The 24,404-nt window shown below is 42.9% G+C and overlaps 1 protein-coding gene and 1 long non-coding RNA gene across 2 annotated transcripts in view; one reads left to right on the top strand and one right to left on the bottom strand.

The window, feature by feature from the left end:
• The window catches only part of mnta (MAX network transcriptional repressor a), a 115,226-nt gene extending 99,658 nt beyond the window's left edge, over positions 1 to 15,568 (bottom strand). The window contains exon 1 of the mRNA XM_078548102.1: positions 14,265 to 15,568. Within this exon, the coding sequence (XP_078404228.1) occupies positions 14,265 to 14,334 (70 nt within the window). The 5' untranslated portion in view covers positions 14,335 to 15,568. The remainder of the gene's footprint in view (positions 1 to 14,264) is intronic.
• Positions 15,569 to 15,592: 24 nt separating this feature from the next.
• On the top strand, positions 15,593 to 18,574 carry LOC144684387 (uncharacterized). The gene is made up of 2 exons (XR_013577493.1): positions 15,593 to 17,508; positions 17,912 to 18,574. It is a non-coding gene; the product is annotated as an uncharacterized LOC144684387 (long non-coding RNA).
• The last annotated feature ends 5,830 nt before the right edge of the window (positions 18,575 to 24,404 follow it).

The raw sequence follows: 24,404 nt of genomic DNA, 5'->3' as shown, positions 1-24,404 counted from the left end.
CGGAGGAACAGCACCTCATCTTCCGACTAGGCACTTTACAACCTTCCGGACTGATTATTGAGTTCAACAATTTTAGATCATGAACTCTCTCCTCCATCCCCACCCCCTTTCCATTTTTCCCCCTTTTTGTTTTTTCCAATAATTTATATAGATTTTTCTTTTCCCACCTATTTCCATTATTTTTAAATCCATCCATTGTTTTATCTCTACCTTTTAGCCTTTTTTGATTCCTTCACCCCACCACACCCCCACTAGAGCTATCTGTACCTTGTTTGTCCTGTTTTCTACCCTTAATTAGCACATTCCTTTAGATAATATCACCACCTTCAACACCTCTTTGTCCTTTTGTCTGTGACATCTTTTGGTTATCTCCACCTATCACTGGCCCTTTACCTAGCTCTTCTTGTCCCAACACCACCCCCCACCCACCCCTTAAACCAGCTTATATTTCACCCCTTTCCTATTTTTACTTAGTTCTGTTGAAGGGTCATGAGGACTTGAAACGTCAACTGTGCTCTTCTCCACCGATGCTGCCAGACCTGCTGAGTTTTTCCAGGTATTTCTGTTTTTGTTTTGGATTTCCAGCATCCGCAGTTCTTTGCTTTTATTTAGTTATTATCCTTGATGGCCCAGCCAATAATTAGCTCTCAAATCAACATCACAAAAACAGCTTATCTGGTCATTACCATATTGCTGTTTGTGGGAGCTTGCTGTAGGCAAATTGGCTGCTTTGTTTCCTACATTACAACAGTGAATATACTTCAAATGTACTTCACTGGCTGGAAAATGCTTTGAGATATCCTGTGGTTGTAAAAAGAGGTATGTAAATGCAATCTTTCTTTCTTTCCTTGTTATAAGGGGAAAGAATTTACATTTACACACTGCCTTTCATGACCTCAGGCCTCCCCAAAGCACTTTTGAAACGTAGTCACCGTTGCAATGCAGGGATATTTTCATCTTTTCACCCCTACTTAGTTTACTGTTCTCAGTTTTCCCTTCTTTTTTTTTAAAGAAAACTCAGGGTCAATGTTAAAGGGTTATGGCTATAATCTACTCTATGTTCTCTCCTGCTCATCAACTTTTCGAGATCCATGTAAGGTCTTAACCCTTCACAGCAGTCTCTTAAATGTCTTAGCAAAACAGGCAGTGCCTGACCTCCGCAAGAGGAAGATATTCTTCAGTTCTTGGTCAATGCTTACAGGTGGGATACTTCACAGTGATGGGACCATCCTTTTTGAAGGTTAGATAGGAAGAATAATGGCAGTTCATTGCACTGTAATAGGAAATGCACCTTATGACCAATAAGCATGACTGTAATCTTTGGATTCGGACATTTGCTGCTGATGTAAATACAGCACAAAAAAAAAAGAAAAACCCAACACAAAGCTGCCAAATACAAGCTACCTGCATTGCCACCACCACTGTGGTAGTCAGAATGTGGAATAACCAGTTCAATTGCTGCCTTCCCAGCTAAAAGAGGCTATGTGGAGATGGCAGTACTTGGGGGAAAAAAAACAAAGTTAGATTTTAGGGCTTAAATAGCATTAATATAGCTCCAAAATTAATTTGATACCATCTGCTGAATAAAGACCAGTCACAAGCAAATTCTATGATACATACTGATCTCCTGTGGTAATGCTCATAGCAAGTAAGAAGATATAATGCTTTATAGCACAGGAGCAGTATGCCATAGAATGCACAATGATTGCTGCAGAGTATCTACTGACACCATTGTGTCCGCCAATGAGTTGGAGGCGGGGAGGGATTTATGGCAGGACTCATAGCAAAGAGTCTATTTTATAGCAAAGTTTATTTACTCAGAAAACAGAATATTTAAGCAGCGCACTAAAATAAACAGTCTACAGTGTCTCTATTTAAAGAGAGTCTCCTTGAACTACAGCAAACAGAACACATGAATGAAACTGCAGCAACATCTCCCAATAAAAGCAGGATTATTTCTCCAGTAGCGAATGGACAGCAGTTAACATAATACAAATTATGCACGTAGAATCAATCCTGTCACTCACAGCAGTGCGTCTCCAGGTGTAGTTGATGGTTGGGACAGGGTGGTTGGGGTGGGGGGGTGCAGCTTACCCAATCATCTCCATTCTTGCTGGGAACTACAGCGTCATCATAGGTAGATGTATCGTTGGGCTGCTATGATAAAGCTGTGTTTAAATGTGGCCTGTCTGCTTCAGACCACAAAGATTTAATTACTGAAAGTAGCACAAGCAGAGGTATTTAAGAGGTTAGCTGCTGTCGGTGAAGAGAGTTTGCAGTTTGGCAGGTGCTCGTAAATTCCCAGATCCAAATCATAAGACATGAACATGAAATGATTGCCTTTCTCCTTTATATATGCATCTGGCACTTTTCAAATGTCGCTGAAATGTGGTGGTTGTGCACTAGATGCAAGACTTACATAATATAAACCTGCATTTCAGACAGACCCAACACTATACCCTATGTCATTATTCCCATTCTACCTCAGAAGAGAACATTCACACAAAGCTAACTGGAATGGTTCTATTTTTTCCATGTGGCAGAACTGTAAACATTTCACAGAACATTCATTACATAAACATTCCAGTTAGCAGAAGGCTGCTGAAAAGAGGAAGAAAAAAAATCAGAAAGTCACTCAACCAACTTAAAGTAGTGACATGCTTCAGTCACATTTCTGATGTTTGTCGTCTATATGTTTGTCGTCTATTCAGACAGGTCATGCAAGGACATCACAGTCTCCATTCTCTTGTATCCATCCAAGTGTTGGTGATAGGGTCAGTCTATTTATATTTTTGGGCCCACTAGCATAAGTAGAACCTCTACTGAGAAAGAGGAGTCCCTTTCACACTTCCGTTTTGCAGTACTGGCACCTGCCCCTTCCTGTTCAGAGGGTAAATACCGAGTAAAATTCCCTTTACAATGCACCAACCATGGCCCTCAAATCCAGTCCCCAAAGACCTTCCCCCTTCAATGGAAATAGGAACATAGGAACACAGGAGCAGGAGTAGGCCATTCAGCCCTATGAGTCTGCTCTGCCATTCAACTAGATCATGGCTGATATTCTACCTCAACACCATTTCCGACACTATCCACATATCCCTTTGATGTCCTTATTATCTAGAAATCTATCGATCACTGTCTTGAACATACTCAGCGACTGAGCCTCCACAGCCCTCTGAGGTAGAGAATTCCAAAGGTTCACCACCCTCTGAGTGAAGAAATTCCTCCTCATCTCAGTCCTAAGTGGCCTACCTCTTATTCTGAGACTGTGTCCCCTGGTTCTAGACACCTCCAGCCAGGTGGAAACATCCTTCCAGCATCTCCCGTCAAGCCCTGTAAAAATTTTCTATGAAGCTTTCCAATTCTCACTCCAACCGTTCATCCACATATCCAGCAGTTCTCCAAGTGAAGCAAGAATTTACCAAACAGGGCACAATTTTCGCTTGTGTATCCACAACGACCAGTTGAGACCACCTAAACACCTACAGCACCCCTATGAGCCACAAAACTCATCGCACAGAAACAAAAGAATTGCGGCACACAGCTGTTCCGTCAGCAGCAGTAAAAAGGCAGATTAATGTTTTACAGTCTCTCTCTCCAAAAATGCACACTAGCCTCCTGTGGATTTTCCATATTTTCTATTTTTGTTTCAGATTTACAGCATTTTTCTTTTGACTCCCAACAGTCCGAGTTGAATTCAGAACAGCAGTAGAAAAGTACCGTGTCAACACACTATTTCCACCCCCAGATCTCAGCCAGTTTTATTACCCAATTATAACCATGCATGGGGTTAGAGAGGCAGTGGGTTACTTTCGCTATCAGAGATGCAATAGCTATCACTCACCTTCTGACTTCATCACAGCCTTGGTTCAAACATGGACAAAAGAGTTGAAGCCCAGAGGTGCGGTGAGGGGAGAGCAACTGCCCTTGACATCAAGGCAGCATTTGACCAAGTGTGGCATCAAGGAGCCCTAGCAAACCTGGAGTCAGTAGGAATTGGGGAAAAACTCTCCGCTGGTTGGAGTCATACCTAGCACAAAGGAAGGTGGTTGCCGTTGTTGGAGGTCAAACATCTCGGTTCCAGGACATCACTGCAGGAGTTCCTCAGGGTGGTATCTAAGGCTCAACCATCTTCAGCTGCTTCATCAATGACCTTCCTTCCATCATAAGGTCAGAAGTGGGGATGTTTGTTGATGATTGCAAAATGTTCAGGACTATTCGCGACTCCTCAGAAACTGAAGCAGTCCCTATCCAAATGCAGCAAGACCTAGACAATATCCAAGCTTGGGATGACAAGTGACAAATAACATTCATGCCACACAAGTGCCAGGCAATGACCATTGCCATCGAGAGAATCTAAACATTGTCCCTTGACATTCAATGGCATTACCATCACTGGATCCCACACTATCAACATCCTGGGGGTTACCATTGACCAGAAACTGAACTGGACTAGCCATATAAATACTGTGGCTACCAGAGCAGGTCAGAGGCTAGGAATTGTGCAGCGTGGAAGTCACCTCCAGACTCCCCAAAGCCTATCCACCATTAACAAGGCACAAGTCAGGAGTGTGATGGAATACTCTCCACTTACGTAAATGAGTACAGCTCCAACAACACTCAAGAAGCATCCAGGACGAAGCAGCCTGCTTGATTGGCACCCCATCCACAAACATTCGCTTCCTCCACCACTGACACATAGTGTCAGCAGTGTGTACCATCTGCAAGGGTTCACCAAGGCTCCTTAGGCAGCTCCTTCCAAACCTATGACTGTTACTATTTAGAAGTATAAGGGCAGCAGACACATGGGAACACCGCCACCTGGAAATTCCCCTCCAAGCCATTCACCATCCTGACCTGCAAGTGTATAACATTTCTTTCACTGTTGCTGGGTAAAAATGCTGGAACTCCCTCCCTATCAGCACTGTGGATGTACCTATACCACATGGACCGCAGCAGTTCAAAGCGGCGGCTCACCACCACCTTCTCAAGGGCAATTAGGGATGGGCAATAAATGCTAGCCTAGCCAGTGACACCAACATCCTATGAATGAATAAAAAAAGCCATAAGTATGGGTCACTAAGGTGCCAAGACAATTGTCTACATTTTTAAATTGTATGTATTTGTTGGGGGCCATTTAGCTCAATTGGCTAGATGGCTAGCGTGTGGTTCAGAAGAACATCATCAACGCAGGTTTGATTCCTGTAAGGCTGAGGTAGACTTGTGGCCTGTCTCTCTGCCCAGACCCTGTGAGTGGAAGGCAAAGGCAAACCACCACTGACAAAAACTGTCAAGGAAAAATAGCTCAGGATGATGCATCAGCAGACAATGAGCTAAGGACCTTCCTTTGAGTAGAGCACACATGAATGATTTAATGCGTTTGTTACAGCACAATTAAAAACATGTGGTACTTGTATTAACACTGACCATAGAGTGAGAGTAGATGAAGCCAAGTGTTAAGCTAGGAGGGCACAGGCTCATGGTCCGAGACCATTTCATAAATGCCAGCAGCCCTCCAATGCCCACCACAGTATCCATTCTTTACAATTGTATAAGCAGGTTGGTCAACCAAAGCCCATATCACAGATGAATGTGATCCTTTCACATATAGACACATAGGTTTTCCAAGCAGGGGTAAGTGGATAGCAAAAATGATCAGGAACCATAGCTAATCATTCCTATCTTATTCCAGTGAAGTCAACACTAACTGTGGCATCCCAATTACCCCCGATTGAGAACAGCTAACTTATCCAGCAATGGATAAAAACTGGGACCCTTTTTGGCCTCAGTACAACGCCAGGTAAACAGGTTGTTCACTAAGCCATCAGTTTTTATTATTCTTCCCTGCAAAAAGCACTGACTTGTGTGAAATATTTTTCACTGTGCACAAGACGCGCTGCAATGCCTCACATGGGTGGCCACTACAGACAGTGTGCAAGACAGTAATCAGGAGCAGGATTCCTGGGCCATTTTACCCCTGCTTGCTGCAGGCTGATTTTACAGCAACCAACTGGCACTCAAGTGGAGATCAACTAATACACCAACAAGCAAAATTCAAACCTGGATCCTCTTTGATTCAAATGAGTTCCATGATCTACACTGCATTTTTCCCAAGTGGGCCACACTCGTCATGTGGTCTAACTCATAAAATGTCTGATTTCAATGTGAAGTGTGATGATAGCAGACGATTGCAGGTTCGAGTCCTGCCTTCGGTGGTTTCACAGAACAAAAACATCGCCATAAAACTATCCCAACTGTGCTATAAAGTAGAGCATTGTCATCTTTTTAAATAGTCTTTTCTTTGTTAAGCAATGCTTGGCTAAATGTTACACGCAGCCCAAGATACAAGAAATATGTTTCCCATTAGCCTGTAAATAAACCTATTATATGGCACAGATAAAAACTGCATTCTGCAAGGAACCTCAACTCAGCTGTAATCACAGTAAGCAAGTGTCCACTTCCCAGATTGCACGAAGCTGCATTCCCAGTAAACCTTGTTCAATAGTTTTAAAAACAAGTATCCATGAAAAGACATGAGGATTTTTTTTTGAATATATTCATTCACAGGATGTGCACTTCACTGGCTGGGCCAGCATTTATTGCCTATCCCTAATTGCCCTTGAGAAGGTGGTAGTAAGCGGCCTTCTTGAACCGCTGTAGTCCATGTGCTGTAGGTACATCCAGAGTGCTGTTAGGGAGGAGTTCCAGGATTTTGATCCAGTGACAATGAAGGAACGGCGATATATTTCCAAGTCAGGATGGTGAGTGCCTTGGAGGGGAACTTCCAGGTGGTGGTGTTCCCATCTATCTGCTGCCCATGTCCTTTTAAATGGTAATGGTCATTGGTTTGGAAGTTGCTGTCCAAGGAGCCTTGGTGAGTGAGGCAGTAGATACTTATTACTGCTTAAAATGCTCTAGTTAAACTGCCTTTAAGAACAAGTCTATTCTTTCTTAAAAACATTCCTAACTTTACTCCAGTCATCAGAAATTTGGAAAAAAAACTTCTCTCATTACTAATAGAAAATATGAATTTTGCTTCCCTCCGTCCCTCTTTATATCCATGCAGAGCTCAAAACCAGTACCTCTAATCTCCTCCAGCCCTATAATCCCCATCCCCCCTCTAAATTAACTTGCTGTTCCTCTGACTCCAGCATTTCATGAAGTACCCATCCCTTCACTCTGCCATTGGCAACTGTGCCATCAGCCACCTAAGTCCTATGCCTTGGAATTTCCTCCCTAAACCACTCCATCTCACCACCTCCCTCTCTTCTTCCTTAAAAGCTAACTATTTGGCTAAATTTTTGGTTAATCCTCCTAATATCACCTTGGATTCGGCATTCAATTTTCTCATGCTTCTGTGAAGCATGTATTTCTACAAAGGCCCAATGCAATTTCTAATTGTCCTTGAATCATATAAATTCATTCAATAAATAGATAGCAAAGAGGTACACATTGCATTCATCCTAAAACCTTAATATGTTCACTGCCGCCAGAAGTGAAGAGCTCCCATTCTTGGCTGTGTAGTGTATGGGGGCCAGGCAGTTCCTCCTCTCACAGGATGGTGGATGAAAGAAGGAAAGGCAGGGAAAGACATTGAATCACTGTTCCACACCACCAAAGTGACGAGAACCAGATCTCTACCCAGCCATGCTCTTACTCCAAGCAATATGCATCCTAAACAAGGGGAAATGGGAAAGTGGAAAGAGAGGGATTTTTTACACCTTTATAAAACTAAAATGATTAAATATTGACATATTTTATCTCGGGGAAAATACAGGAAGAAAAATTCTTGAGGAATCTTCCTGTACAATATTTCATCACAATACACTGGAAGGTATAATCCCAAACAACAACACATTACTACCAGCCACTCTACCATTTCTAGGTTATTCTTCATGTGTGTTATCAACAATAGCACTGCATTCAAAACTAAAAGATTCATAGAGTGCTGCACTGTACAGCATTTTAGAATGGAGAACAGGCTATGGACAGAGGTTCTGCAATATAGAACGTCGTGCAGTGCAGGACATTTTAAATCATACCATGTATCCTATAATGCAAAGTACAATTCCTTTGTCTAACGTTAAAAATATACGTCATTTTTTTTTTACAAATTGACATAGAAACAATGGCTCAAGCCTGTATTTTTCCTTTCAACATCTAGTCAGCATAGCTAAAGCAATATGCTTTCCTTAAACTGCATTCTTGCAGGTCTTTTGTCAGAGAAAATATGTTCTCCAATCTTGCTTCATGCCACAATTCCCCTGCGCAAAGCACATTCAGGTAAGGGATTTCACTACAGGCCATGCCAATGCTGCTTTGTAAGCAGACACAAAGAAGTGGATAATAATGCATGTTGGTGTGGAGTGATGGGAAAAAAGGCAAGGTCATTTTCTATTCCCTATTCTTCTGTTTCACACTTGCTTCTATGTCTTCTCTCCATCAAACAGCACACTAAACATTGAGAATTATGGGCACAAACGTGTGTTTTACTACTCGGTAAGTACAGCATGCTGAACACCTGCACCTCAAACACGATACGCGCTGATTTTTTTTCCCCTCAGTGGGAGCACATGCATAGGCAATTTTAAAATAGCTCAAATACTGATCAGATAGACCAAGATCACAAAGCACTGTTCCGACGAAAAATTATCGACCTGAAATGTTAACTTTGTTTCTCTCCCCACAGATGCTGCCTGATGGAGAGTATGACCGGCATTTTCTGTTCTTTAATTCACTGTTTGAATTTTATGGACCCAAGTACACAAGCAATTGCTGCGTATGGGTGGGATTGTGTTCTGTATCTCAGATCTCCCCAGAATATGTTAGTAATACTGTAAGTTGGAATTCTTGCACAACTAATTAACAAGTTTGTGTGGCAACATTTTATGCAAGTGAATGAATAACTTTGTTTCTGGCAAAGACATCACCCACTCAACAGGAGGCAAGTGTAGTATTTCAAGGATTCTGTGTTTTATGTCCAAGCTGTTGTACCTACATCTACTGCCAAAGAAGAGTCCTTATTCTGCTGATACTACCTCATTTATAATGGTTTTCCATGTACTCTTTAGGTCAGTTGTAGCAGTCACAACATACTCACTGACATTGGATATCTGAAATGCTTCATAACCATTAAAAAAATTCTGTTCCTTACTTTCCCCTCAATTTCCCCCCTTAGCCTTTTGGTCCCTAAGGGTAATGAGTCTGACTGGCTTACGATTCTGTAAATGCTTTGGCTATTGTGCCCAAGTAGCTATCATTCACAAGCCTAGGCCGCAAATCCTGCAGACTGTTTAATCTAGGTTGCAAAGGAAATAAGACCCACGCCCTATTCTATTCCCAACTAACATCCACACTTTCCAGCAGAGCTGACTGGACAATCAGGAGTGCAAGACGTATTCTACCCCCCCTCCCTAAAAGAAAGATGAAAGCTTTTTGTAATCACTCGGCTGAGATTATATAGTGCTGGAATAGAATCAGGGGGTTTCCTAGTCTGCTTTGCTTCAGGCAAATTTACCCATCAAGTTGTACAGATGACTTTTTTTGGTTGAATGATTTTTCTTAATCTGCAAGTGTCAAAGATATTATTGGGGGGAGGATACCTTCAAGGTACAGAGCCTGAAAATGTGAAATCAGCACAAGGGTGTCTCAACACTAGAGCAGTGCAGTCAAACATGGCAAATATTTCTTCCTTCTCCAGCTGCCAAATAGAAATGAACTTCTCTACAGTGAATCAACGCGTGGAAATGTGGGTCCAAGGATCAACTCCAAGATTAGGGCCCCCTTTGCAGCAAACTAGCATTGGCCAGTTGCATTCCTCTTGTTATTATCTTGTCTCCTGATTGTCAATGTACAGAGGTCATGGTCCCAGGAAAGAACTGGGAAAGTGCATATATTCAAGGTGTTTTTAAACTTGCTTGAAATTTTATTTTATTCATTCACGGGACGTAGGCTTCACTGGCATGGCCAGCATTTATTGCCCATCCCTAATTGCCCTTGAGAAGGTGGTGGTAAGCGGCCTTCTTGAACCGCTGCAGTCCATGTGCAGTAGGTACACCCACAGTGCTGTTAAGGAGGGAGTTCCAGCATTTTGACCCAGCTACAGTGAAGGAAGGGCGATACCTTTCCAAGTCAGGATGGTGAGTGACTTGGAGGGGAACTTGGTGGCGGTGTTCTGATCTATCTGCTGCCCTTGTCCTCCTAGATGGTAGTGGCCATGGGTTTTGAAGGTGCTGTCGAAAGAGCCTTGGTGAATTCCTGCAGTGCATCTTGTAGATGGTACACACTGCTGCTACTGTGCGTCGGTGATGGAGGGACTGAATGTTTGTGGATGTGGTGCCAATCAAGTGGGCCGCTTTGTCCTGGATGGCATCAAGCTTCTTGAGTGTTATGGGAGCTGCACTCATCCAGGCAAGTGGGGAGTATTCCATCACACTCCTGACTTGTGCCTTGTAGATGGTAGACAGGCTTTGGGAAGTCAGGAGGTGAGTAACTCGTCACAGGATTCCTAGCCTCTGACCTGCTCTTGTAGCCACAGTATTTATACGGCGAGCCTAGTTCAGTTTCTGGTCAATGATAACCCCCATGATGTTGATAGTGGGGGATTCAGTGATGGTAATGCCATTAAACATCAAGGGGCAATGGTTAGATTCTCTCTTGTTGGAGATGGTCATTGCTTGGCACTTGTGTGGCACGAATGTTACTTGCCACTTGTCAGCCCAAGCCTGGATATTGTCCACATCTTCTTGCTGCATTTAGACATGGACTGCTTCAGCATCTGTGGAGTCGCACATGGTGCTGAACATTATGCAATCATTAATGAACATCCCCACTTCTGACTTCATGATGGAAGGTCATCTATGAAGCAGCTGAAGATGGTTGGGCCGAGGACACTATGCTGAGGAACTCCTGCAGTGATGTCCTACAGCTGAGATGACTGATCTCCAACAACCACAATCATCTTCCTTTGTGCTAGGTATGACTCCAACCAGTGGAGGGTTTTCCCCCTGATTCCCATTGACTCCAGTTTTGCTAGGGCACCTTCATGTCATGCACGGCCAAATGCTACGTTGATGTCAAGGGCAGTCACTCTCACCTCACCCCGGGAGTTCAGCTCTTTTGTCTCATGTTTGAACCAAGGCTGTAATGAGGTCAGGAGCTGAGTGGCCCTGGCGGAACCCAAGCTGGTTTTCAGTGAGCAGGTTATTGCTAAGCAAGTGCCATTTCATAGCACTGTTGATGATCCCTTCCGTTACTTTACTGATGATCGAGAGTAGACTGATAGGGCAGTAATTGGCCTGCTTCTTGTGTACGTGACATATCTGGGCAATTTTCCACATAGCCGGGTAGATGCCAGTGTCGTAGCTGTACTGGGACAGCTTGGCTAGGGGTGCGGCAAGTTCTGGAGCACAAGTCTCCAGTACTATTGCTGAAATATTGTCAGGGCCCGTAGCCTTTGCAGTATCCAGTGCCTTCAGCCATTTCTTGATATTACGTGGAGTGAAGTGAATTGGCTAGAGACTCGCATCTGTGATGCTGGGGACCTCCGAAGGAGACCAAGATAGATCACCCACAACTGTGTTGTTAGAAGAAAGATTTCTTCCCTCCTGTAAGGCTATTCACTTTGGTAGGAAGAAGCAAAAACATAATTATAGTGGTGAGGAACTATTAAATGTTGGTGTTCAGAGAGGCTAGGATGTCCTTGTACATGATTCACAGAGTTAACATGCAGGTACAGCAAGCTATTATAGAAAGCAAATGGCATGTTGACCCTTATTGCAAGGGGGTTGGAGTACAGGAGAAAGGAAGTCTTGCTGCAACTGTACTGGGTTTTGGTGAGGATCACACCTGGAATACTAGGCATAGTTTTGATCTCCATACACAAGGAAGGATACACTTGCCTTAGGAGGGGGTGCAACAAAAGTTCACTAGATTAATTCCTGGGATGAGAGGGTTATCCTGTGAGAGATTGCGTAGAGGGCCAAATTCTCTGGAGTTTCAAAGAAGGTGAGATGATCTCATTGTAGCATATAAAATTTTGAAAAACAGGGTAGATACTGACAGGCTGTTACCCCTGGCTGGAAATTCTAGAACTAAGGGGCATAGCCTAAGGATAAACAGTCGACCATTTAGAACTGTGATGAGGAAAAATTTCTTCCCTCAGATGGTTGTGAATCTTTGGATTCTCCACTCCCGAGGGCTGCAGATGCTCAGTTGTCAAGTATATTCCAGGCTGAGATCGATAGATATTTGGACCCAAAGGGTATCAAGGGATAGGGCAGGCAAGTGTTGTTATCAAAGGTTGCGTGATCTTACTGAATTGAGGAGCAGGCCGGAGGGGATGTATAACCTACGCCTGTTCTTACTTCTTATGGTCTTGCGTCCCTGTCCGGATGGAAACCCAAAGGTCCATCTCTTCATATTTATCTCAATTCAGCCTTAGCCTCCAAAAGACATCCATTGGCCCAGGTTTTGATGGGTCTATAGTGTTGTCAGCTCCCTGACCCCAACTTGTTTACACCCACTAGTGCAGTTGAGAGAGGGAGAGCCACAGGTCTGGCTCTGGCTGTTCTCCTGTAGTCTAAAGGTACCTGTTGTTAATGATGGTGTATCTGTTCGTTCAACTCTTTCAAAATGGACTCAATTAATCCCTCCTGGCCATATCCTCCAACTGCCACCAACACCCACTGTTTAAAAAAAAAAGTCAGCAACAATATCAACCAGTGTCAAAAATGAAGAGTACTTAAACAGCAAGGTGAAACTGCCAAACTCAGTTGTGCGTTTGGTGTCTCAAGAGGGAAATCCTATATCCCCTGGGGGTGTGACAAAATCAAAACCAGCTTAGAAAAATCTAGGTTCGGTATTTGACTGCACCTGGGGCAGAGATAAAATCTTAGTCCACGAATGTTAATCAAAAATATGGATATCGTTTAAAAAGCGATGTTTAACCCATCACCCCTGCACCCCCCCCCCCCAAGGGAAACATCAATGGTTTCTCAGCATTCATGAAAAACTCCGTCGTTTAAGCACCATACGCGCGCTATTTTGCCCTGCTATAAATTGACTTAACCGAAAATATTCCTTTCACGGCGGAGTGTGTAGTTACACAACCAGGCTAACACACGGTTGTGCGGAATTTAATAGATCATTCCCATCATCTCCCAGGGCCAGCAGGAAACGTGATTGTGCGACAGCAAGTGGGAATTTAAAGGGAAAGAGAAAGGAAATTTGAATGCTGTAAAATAAGGGGGGGGGGGGTGGGAGAAGGGGGCTGCTTCTTGAAGCTCAAATCAATGGACAATTGAACAGTGGAACCAAATCGCACCTCCATGTTTGTAACAAGAAACATTATTGGACAGGTTCGGAACAGGTAACAAGTGGGTCTGAAATTTACAAGAGGCAGGCTTGTCCCGACGCACGTGGTGATGGGGAGGAGTCTGACACGTCACTCTGAACAAAATACACTGATACTATTATTAACAATAGCTCGTGGAGATGGAGCTGGGGAAATGCCAGCAACCCGGCTCTGCGACATCCTTCAGCACAATGTATCTCCCTGCCTTCCCCTCGTCATTGACTGCATTCAACAAAGACTGTCGGATTTACTAAAATCGTGACTGATGAACATTGCAACAACAAAAAAAGCGGAACCACCGAGTATCATATGACACCTCCACCCCATGCCACGACACGTCATTATGCAAACAGACTACAGTATTTTTGCACGTCTGCCTCCGCCCTGCCCCGGAAAAGAATTCCTTAAATCACACACACACACACACTGCAATCGGCTGGGTTTTTTTTATATAAGTGCACTGTAATCTGATGGCGTTATCCAACATTTGAACATCTCCACGTGTCAACTTTATTACAAATGTGTGGTTTTCCGCAGATAAAACAATATCCCCGTCAGTTACATCCGAATTCTAGAATGACGCCGGCTGGTAAAGCATCCCAATTGCTTTACGCTGTTTTACTGAAAAAGCGGACATTTCATGTAAAGTGACTTTTTTTTTAAAAAAAAACAAATCTGAATAAAATAATCACGTTCTCGTTTCCTGCTATAAACATCATTGCAATGTCTAGTACTACCATCATATTGTAACAATACAATGTAACATTCGAAGTGCAACACTCCAAAGAGGATCATGTAATAAATGAAAGGCTACACGGATTTTCTGGAAGCCGAGCCAGCACAGCTAGAAACATTGCATCCGCATTGGTCAGAGGAGAGAGAGAAATGTTACATCCATGCGTTCTCTTACCACGTGTTTTCTGTTGTTGCGCTTGCAATTCCAAAAACATTGCAGCTTCCAGCAGCGTTTCGATACTCATGCTCGATCCTATCAATCACTTAAAAAACTGGGTGACTCTTCTCTTCTTTTTGCGTTTGGGGAGCGGGCAACCAAGGTTGGTTGGTTGGTTGGTTGGGGGGGGGGGATTAAGTTTTAATTTGGTCGCCTTCGCAAGCCCCCGATCGTAGAGCAATCGAAATATCCTTTAAACCCCCCGGAATCTTCCAGATGAGGGAGGGAGGGAAAAGGGGGAGGGGGGGGGGGTTGTGTGTGGTTGGGGGGGGGTTTGGGGGGGGGGGGAATGTTTCAAGATGGCGCAGTATACAGCCCCAAAATCCAGTAATCACAACAAGCGTTAGTAATACTGCCCACTAGCAGTCCGACGCAAAGTACGTCCCAGATCTCGCACCGAAACGGGAGACGCTTTAAAATATCTTTTTTTTGTTTGTTTGTTGTTAGGATGGCTTCCGAATCCCTGGCGGCTCTTTTCCTTCATGGAACCGGGTTGGAACTCACGGCGGAAGCGCCGCGTTCCAAAAGCGAACGTGAAGTAACAATCCGGAGGCTGCAATGTATCCGATTGAAACAAAACGTTCGCTGGAAATCAACCAGTGTTTCCAAACAACCAGCTCGGCACGCATCGTGCTGCTCATTTACATCTCATTTGATCCGCCCCGACACTCGCCACCAATCGCGCTGGAGGAAGCTTAACAGTAGTATTTTTCACATGGACGCCCCTCTGCATTAATCCGTAGCAGGTTTTTTTTTATTAAAATAAAGCAAAGGTTATTAAAAATAACTTTTTTTTTGAATGGGGGGGGTGGTGGAATTTGTCGTTGCTGGAGCCGATCCCCTTTTCGGGTTAAGAGTTACTGTTTCTAGGGCACTCACTGTAGGAGAGGCAGGATGATTGTTAGTGCCTTGCCTTTTGAATTATATTCTGTCTGTAACGCGCGGACACGTTACTTGACTGGCAATCGCGGCAGCCCAACGTGCTTGCTTGCATAGACAAGGTCTTATGTGCGGATGAGTGAGTAGATTCCTGCCCAGGGCTCAGTTTGCCCATAAGATTGCAACGCAATCGCCCAATTTTTGTCAGCAAAGTACAAAATGGTGGCGGCTCGGACTCGGCAGGGTGTGGTGTCGAGAGGCAGAGGATGCGGAAGAGTGCAAAGTCGTGTTTGACAAAACAGCCAGAACAACGTGGTGAAGGCGGAGCTTGGATCAAATTCGACGCGTGATATTTAAAGGGGCGCATCGAACTCTGGAGTCGAGCCAATGGTCAATTACAGGTCAACTTTGCGGAATAGTGTGCAAGTTTCACCCGGTTCCGAACGACCTCTGATCCAGTGCCAACCATCACGATTTATCCACGAGTCAAGCATTATCATTAAATACCTTATTGCCACGGAGCACGAGGAGGGGGCTGGTTTTAACCTCGACAGCTAAACGTCACAAACTTCATTTTTTGTCCTTAACCCCTTAAGTGCTGAAGGAGATTTAGAAAGAGGATTAACAGAAACAGACCTAAATGCTGAAAGGCGCGGGGGGCACTAAAGTTATGTCTGAGAAGTAAATGTTTGCAGTGGGTTCTAGTCTTCATTGCCAGTTCTGGGGAGGGTTGGGGGGGCAGGAGGAATTAAATTACAATTTTGGACAGAAGTCACCATATTTCACGTGGCGAATTTTGTTCGTTTTTTTTTGGAAAATCCAAATAAACGTTCGGGGTTATTTTGCCTCCTTTAGAAAATGTGAAAATGAGTCACCGCCGAATGAAATTCTCACATTTTTGTTGACTCAGCTACGGTTTTGCAAAATAGCAATCCCCTTTTCCCTTTTAAATCAAACCTTGCGACTGAAACTTCATCTCAGCCCCATGATTCACTGCTGCCCCCTGGTTCTGTTCATTCATTTGTTTATGATGTCCCTCAGTTTACGCTGAAGGTATTGGGTCATGCTGCACAGCAGCAGATGATTCGGTCATCCCTTATTTAGTACGTACATCCGCTGGGCAACGGGGAATGAGCACTGCGCTGTGATTAATTGGATAACGCTTTCAAAGAGACAGCGCATGATTTTATGATATTTTCTGCAACTCTCCAATTCTGCCCTTTTCTGCATCCCTGATTTTTATCGCGCCACCATTGACCACCACGCCTTCGACTGCCTTGGCTTCAAGTTCTGGAATTCTATCCTTGAACCCCTCCACCTTTCTTCCTTTAAGATACGCCTGAAAATGTACCTCTTTGAGTAGTACAGTACATGCCTCTTGCAGTACAGTACATATATCAACCTACACACCCGATCAGCAAAATATTCCACCTCCCACATTTGTTGAAGGACTCTGGAATGTATTGAGCACTTCCCATCCCTTGGCACCTCTCTCAAAAGGCCACCACTGATGAAGAGATTCAACACCGGATCAGCTGCGCCGTTTCAGCCTTCTACAAACTAGGGCGTAGAGTCTTGGCAAGCACCTCTACAAGTCAACAAAGGCCCTAGTGTACAGAGCAGTTGTCGTCACCACTTTCCTGTACTGCAGTGAGATCTAGTCTGTGTATCAGTGACATATCAAAGCACTGGAGAAATTCCATCAACAATGCCTCCGCCACATCCTCTGGATTCAATGGGAGGACCATCAAACAAATGCAAGTGTCCTTCTTGAAGCTAGATCCACAAGTATCCAGGCAAACCTCCTGCAAAATCAACTTTGATGAACTGGCCACTGTCTGGATGGCCGAAAACTGTCTGCAGCCACCAGGTCCAAACGGCCAACATTCCAGCGGAGGACAAACAAAACGCTTCAAAGGCAGTCTGAAGCTCTCCATGAAACTTGGCGGCATTGACCTTAATGGCTGGGAGGAGCTCGCTACCAATCATTCAGAATGGCAGCAACTTGCGCATCAAGTCGCAATGCCTTAATGATAAGGCAGAGTGGTGGCAGAGCAGGAAAGAAAAGGAAGGAAATCCTGCACTCTGGATCGCACTACCCTGTGGGATGTCCTGCCCCATGCATCCAATGGTCTGCGGGTTGAGAATCGGCCTGTTCTGTCACATGGAGACCCATGGCAGAAACTCGCGACCCTGAGTAGATTTCATCCTCAAATTGAGGGATAGCCAACAACAAGGCTGGGAGGTGGCTTGTATGAGGCATGGACCAGTTCAGTCAAATGGCCTGTTTCTGCGCTGTAAATACTATGTAAAAGTTCCCAAAGTGAGCAATATCCTGGATGATTTGAGATCTGCATGCTTTTGCTTTTGGCCACCACAGAACGCATGGACCCCGAGAACAATTGTGGCACTGCTACTAGTTTTAATATGATCTGTGTGACACTCTTATAGTCATTTCAGATAGTTGGAAATATTACACATAGAATATTGATACAACAGGTTATTTTAACTAAACATATTTATTTACATTATCAAATGGAGTTATAAAATACAGAGAATTAGACTACAAAGAGCAAAAGGCAACTAGGATTTTAACCAAAGACCAGCAGAGCTCTCAAGCTATTCTCCACCAGTTAAAACCGTCTATTGGAATGAAATAGGCAAAGTCCGTGGTAATGTCATGATGAGTGTTGACTGACTAATGTTCTCTTTACCCTTGTTTACAGAATGTTGCCTCAAGCCACACCCTGTAGACACCTTGATGTGAAATATGTACACCTAATTGGAGCTCATTAATCTGAACATCCTTCAGCATCCATCGGGACTCAAGAATCTAACGAAGTCAGGTGGAGGTGGAATCAGCCTTAGCGACAGTTCAATTTAACGTGGGATTCAAAGGAATTTTAAAGTGTCCATGAAGCTGTACTCTAATGATTGTGTCAAAACACATTCATCCAATTGCCCAGCTGAAGAAAGCTTGTACAAAAGTAGTTACATAAAATACAATGATGCAGCATTCTGTCCATTATGAACCCTTTTCGTCTTAAAAGTACGATGCTACATCCTTAACACCGATGACAGATTAGGTTGATTTGGAGCCCCTCATCTGGCAGATTTCACACATAATTACCAATTATCTCAAATAAAAAACAAAAACACATTTAAGTCCCTCATTACACAGCGGCACATTTCATACAACAATTCTGAATCTAATGCCAGGAATAAAAAGAAAAAAGGCGCAAGAGATCTGGTGGTAACTGTAAGCCTTCAGCTGCCTGGGCCTTAAGCTTTGGAATTCCCTCCATACACCTCCCTGCCTCTCCACCTCCACTTTCCTTAAAACACACATCTTTGACTAAGCTTATACTAAACATATATCTCCTATGTCACTTGGTGTCATATTTTTGTTTCATAATGCCCCTGCGAAGAGCTTGGGTCTTTTATTAGATTGAAGGCGCTTTATAAATATAGGTTGTTGCAGCAAAGTGGAAAGTATTTTTCCAGCAGAACACCTAAAATGTCATAACTTTTCTTTTCCTAGATACTGACAGGCCTGCCACATTGTATCATGTACCGATTGCTGATTTTCAGTATTTAGTGTTTCTTTTTTGTTTTAATGCCAAGGACTAATTTGCAGAATCACATCCCACTAACACCTGCAAAATCCAGGGGCGAGCTCTTGCACTTAACACATTAACGTAATTAGCAAAGCCGATTTCCCAAAACAAAGTCAAGAATTGTCCTTTGAAGCAGAGCAAGCAGTCATGCTTTTCACCCTTGTTTGGGAAGAACAAAGGATACTGTTTGTAAAGTAAAACAGCACAAATTTAACAGTATGTGACAGCAGAACTCAGCCTGAGGCTCCAGTGGAAACACTACAATTTGCCCGAGAGCGCCTGTGTTAAAGAGAGGAAAACCAACCTTGGTTCCTACTCCTGAAAATATGTATATGTTTGTTTGCTGAATTAGGACAGGATCAGATTCTACTGTAATGCCTACTGCAGTGGAATAGCCCGCTGATACTATTTAGGCTCAAAAAAAATTAATTCTTTCAAATTTTTAATTAGGTTATGTTAGCTAAATTACTAAGAGACCTGGACTAATAGTTTGGAGACTTGAGTTTAAGTCCCACAATAGCATCTAGGGAATTTAAATTCAGTTCATTAAATAAATCTGGAACAAAAAGCTAGTATAAATCATGGTGACCATGAAACTACTAATTGTCTGAAAAACCCACCTCGTTCACTAATATCCTTTAGGGGGGAAATCTGCCATCATTACCCGGTCTGGCCTACGTATAACTTCAGATCCACTGCAATGTGGTTGACTCTTAACTGCCCTCTGAAATGGCCTAGTAAGTGACTCAGTTCTATATGGGTGGTGATAAATGCTGGCCTTTCCAGCAATGCCCACATGCCCCCATGAATGAATAAAAGCAAAAACTTGGTTGGGAGCAGGTAACTGGATTCAGCAATCAGCTGCTGCAAAACTATAGCAGAGCAAGGCATCACTGATTTCAGGAGATGACAGGAGGGGATGAAATAGGTGAGGGAAGAAAGAAATATAATGTCTGAAACTCCAGCTGAGTACATTCATTTTCTGCAGATGAAAACAGACAACTTAAGCCTCAGTTGGCCACATTAATTCCTAATCACTGAAGAGATAGACAACTTGCATTTATATAGTGTCTTTCACAATGTCAGGATGACCCAAAGGGCTTTACAACCAATTAAGTATTTTTGAAGTGTAATCACTGATGTAGGAAACACAGCAGCCAATTTGCATACAGCAATCTTCCAAAAATAACATTGAAATAAATTACCAGACACTCTCTTTTGGTTGAGGGATAAATATTGGCCAGTAAAGAGTGTCATGGGACCTTTTACATCCACCTAAGTGAACAGACTAAGAGGGGTTTGGTTAAATGCTTCATCTGAAAGCGTCACCTTTTATAGTATCACACTTCCTCAGCACTGCACCAAAAGTGTCAGCCTAGATTTTGTGGAGGAGGACTTGAACCCACAATCTTCTGAGGCAAGAGTGCTACCAACAGAGCCAGGGCTGATCACAGCTGCAGAGATTGATAAACAACTTAACTCAAATTGTTCTTGTACACATCTGGCTAAAGAACAGCATTCGTTAAAGTAGTATGCCAACACATCTGTCTTTTTGGATGATTACTGTCGAATTATTCTGCCCAGGCTGCACATCACCCTGAGTTGAGAGAGCAGAATGGCATTTTTGAACAATACCCAAGGGAATGTGTCAGAAACAGTTCTCCGCTTGATTTCCCTCCCTGTTTGCAGACACCAACCAGCCTGGCTGATGATCTTGCTGCCATGGTTGATAACGACAACTCAGCAAGATTGGGAATCTGAGCCATGTCTCTCAGTAGGGAGGATCAGAAGTTTAAAGAGGAGCCAAACCTGGTGGTCTCTGGTTAGAGGGGCATTGGGACATGTGAATGATGTACCCACATTTTTGGCTATTAGGTATGTTATGATCCTATTAGGGACTATTAACATTGAAAGAGAAATCCGAACACCTCGTTTTAACCAATAGAAGTAGGCCACAAGATTTTTTTTTAACAAAACCAACTTTATTGTATATACCAGAATTAAAGAAAACAAACACTATTAACTTAACAATGTGGTTAATAACTACATATGTTATGCTCACAGGTTTACTTCTTCCCCCAAGAATTCCTTTGTCAATCTTAAACTTATTTACTTCTGCAGGGATCACCATAAGTATGCCACTGTCCTCTGGAGAATTATCCTCAACTCCAGCGATTCTCAGAGGTAATACTTGCATTTACCATCTCTTGATTGTGGATGTCTCAGTCCCTTGCTCTGGTTATCTTTTCAATAATATGTCCAAGGTAATCTGCTTATTGCTTTCTATAGCACAAGACACTGTGGAATGGCACTAGTTTCAAACTAGGCAAAATTCAAGCTTCTGATCCTTCACAAAATTTAAACTGAGATTAAGCCTCATTTGCATTCCATATGGTCAATTATGAAATTAGGTTTTTACTCTGCTTCCAGTGCAAGTCTATCTAACTGTCATTTACATTGGCTGTCTTTTCTCAGTGAACTGCAAGCCACATGTGGTCCAAACTGCAACTAACTTTTCCAGCAAACACCCAGATAAATTGAAACCGGAGAACCTCCCCAAGCTCCAACCATCTCCATTATGATGTGGTCTGTGCTGGGATGTCCTCAAACTGACCTGTAGGTCCCTCATTTATCTAATCAATTATCCAGGGTGAAATGGTGGTGTAGTGGTAATGTCATTGGACTAACAAACCAGAGGCCCAGGCAAATTCTCTGGGGACATGGGTTCAAATCCCACAATAGCAGCTGGTGAAATGTAATTTCAACAAATAAATCTGGAATTTAAAGCTGGTGATGTGAAAACCCATCTGATTCACTAATGCCTTGTAGGGAAGGAAATCTGGCATCCTTACTTGGTCTGGCCTACATGTGACACCAGACCCACAGCAGTGTGGTTGATTCCTAACTGCCCTCTGAAATGGCTGAGCAAGCCATTCAGTTCAAGCCCAATTAGGGATGGGCAACAAGTGATGCCCATGAAAGATTTTTTTTTTTATTATAATTTCTTCCTTGATGGGTTTTACAACCTTTCAGGGTTCACTGAATGCTTTTAAGCTAATTTGGCTCTACTTCCCAAAGCAAAAACATCTCTCTGGACTGCCATTATTACAAGGATTGCAGACACCATGTCTTCATCTCTTTAGCTACGAAAGCCCACCTGCTGCTTTATGATCTTATCCTTCCAGCCGTTAACCTCTTAAATCAACATGGTCCCAACTTTTTAAGTGTAGTAGACTCCAAGTTTGTTTCAATTGCATTTATCCCATTTTCTACAGTTAAAACTTTAATTCTTAAAACTAAAAGGTAAAATACATGAACCATGAACTCGATATTCGCAATAGGTATCAGACAGGGTGAATGAAGAAAAAAAGGAAGAAAAATTACAGAAAAAGAGAAATATTGTTCAGAAAATAGCTTCATGAAGGAGTAAAAATAATTTTTTTGAATAAAAATCAGTTTTATCAACCTAATTTTTTTTCCTGTTGTCACCAAAACTGGCATTTTAACATCTGAACTTCAAGCAGATAAAGTATACCTCATGGTGTTGCAAAAAATAATATCAGAGTTAATAAAACTGCTCATGAGGAAACCCAAATTGATTCGGCTGCTTTTATGTCACACAGTTCTTTAAACAACACTGCTACCACGAATCTTGGAGATGGATACTTTGTAATACTATGTGTTTTGTAACATTAAAAATAAAATAGCTAGAACTGGTTTAGAATGACCTTCACTGGTTTTACCTGTACCTGTATCAAGTATCATGTCACTGAGGCCAGAACAGGCAATCCACATAATGCTTGAAACATTCTCTCTACATTTAGAAGATAATGGGTCCACAAGGCATTGTGCTGGTTGCATGTGATTCCTTGATGCACATGGACTTTTATGGGAAGTGTGTCAGTTCCCCTTGCTGAAGTGGCCATTCCACCTGTGTGAGTCTAAACAGTCTGTGTCAGAAAACCATGAAAGGTATCACAGCCACTTGTTCCTGCTCAAGGATTATTGACTGATCGCTAACGCATTTTACAGCAACAACTTATATTTATGTAGTGCCTTTTATTTAATGAAACATCCCCAGATGTAGTTACTACTTACCTATAGAGAGATAACTTTATTAGGCTTTAATTTTCAGTTTTGTTCACTGTGCTCCTAAAAACACACCCTTGCTGAGGTTCAGTTCCAGGAGTACAGGTCATCCTCCAGAAGCTTGCTGAAGTGGTCAATCTGCCTGTATGAGTCTAAACAGTCTGTGTCAGAAAGCCACGAAAGGCACCACAGCTCATTCTGATTCTGTTCTCGTTCAACATCCACACAAAAATAATTTTCCAGTACGGTTCACAGGATACTGAATGTACAGATTTTGTCTTCTCCATAAGAACTTTGAGGACAATTGCTCCTCTCAACTATCTCCCTGAGCAATCATGACCCACCAGGGGCCACATCAGGATCTTCCGTGTCTGCATGGCTCAGTACTACACCAATAACAACAAATTTCATTTAGATAGCAGCAAATGTCCCCTGACACTTTACAGGAACGTAATCAGACAGAAGTTGACATCTAGCCAAAGAAGGAGACATTAGGACAGGTAACCAAAAGCTTTGTCAATGAGGTAGGTTTTAAGGAAGGTCTTAAAGGAAGAGAAAGATGGAGAAGGAAATTGGTTTATGGAAAAGTTCCAAAGCATCGGGCCTAGACAGCTGAAGAGAGTGGAGAATGGACAAGAGGCCAAAGTTCAAGGAACACAGAGTTCTTGTAAGAAGAGCCTGAAAAGGGATATAGTTAGGTTAAATGAGTGGGCAAATTTTGACAGATAGAATATAATGTGGGAAAATGTAAGGTTGTCTATTTTGGCAGGAAGAATAGAAAAGCAGGATCTGGGTGTCCTTGTACATGAACCACAAAAAGTTAGCTTGCATGTACAGCAAGTAATTAGGAAGGCAAATGAAATGTCTTTTATTGCAAGGGGGATGGAGTATAGGGGAGTCTTGCTACAACTGTAAAGGGCATTGATGAGACGGCACCTGGAGTACTGTTTACAGTTCTGGTCCCCTTACTTAAGGGGGGATATACTTGCAATGGAGTTCAGAGGAAGTTCACAATAATGATTCCTGGGATGAAGCAGTTGTCTAATGAGAAAAAGTTGGGCCTATACTCATTGGAATTTAGAAGAATGAGAGGTAATCTTATTGAAACATGCAAGATTGTGATGGGGCTTGACAGGGTAGATGCTGAGAGGATGTTTCGCCTCATGGGGGAATCCAGAACTAGGGGACACAGTTTAAAAATAAGCGGTCTACCATTTAAGATGGAGATGAGGAGGAATTTCTTCTCTCAGGCTCATTAGTCTTTGAAATTCAATTACATAGAGCGCAGTGGAGGCTAGATAACTGAATATGTTGAAGGCTGAGTTAGACAGATTTTTGATTGACAAGGGAGTTAAGGGTTATTGGGGGGCAGGCAAGAAGGTCAGGCCACAATCAGATTAGCCATGATCTTATTGAATGGTGAGCAGACTCAATGGGTCGAATGGCCTACTCCTGCTCCTATTTCTTATGATCTTATGATCATGGAAGGTTGTAGAATTGGAGGAGGTTACAG

This window comes from Cetorhinus maximus, chromosome 9 (assembly GCF_964194155.1).
Source record: "Cetorhinus maximus chromosome 9, sCetMax3.hap1.1, whole genome shotgun sequence".
NCBI classification, from domain to species: Eukaryota; Metazoa; Chordata; class Chondrichthyes; order Lamniformes; family Cetorhinidae; genus Cetorhinus; species Cetorhinus maximus.
Note: the sequence above shows the minus strand (reverse complement) of the source record. Positions and strands in the feature narration are given on the sequence as shown.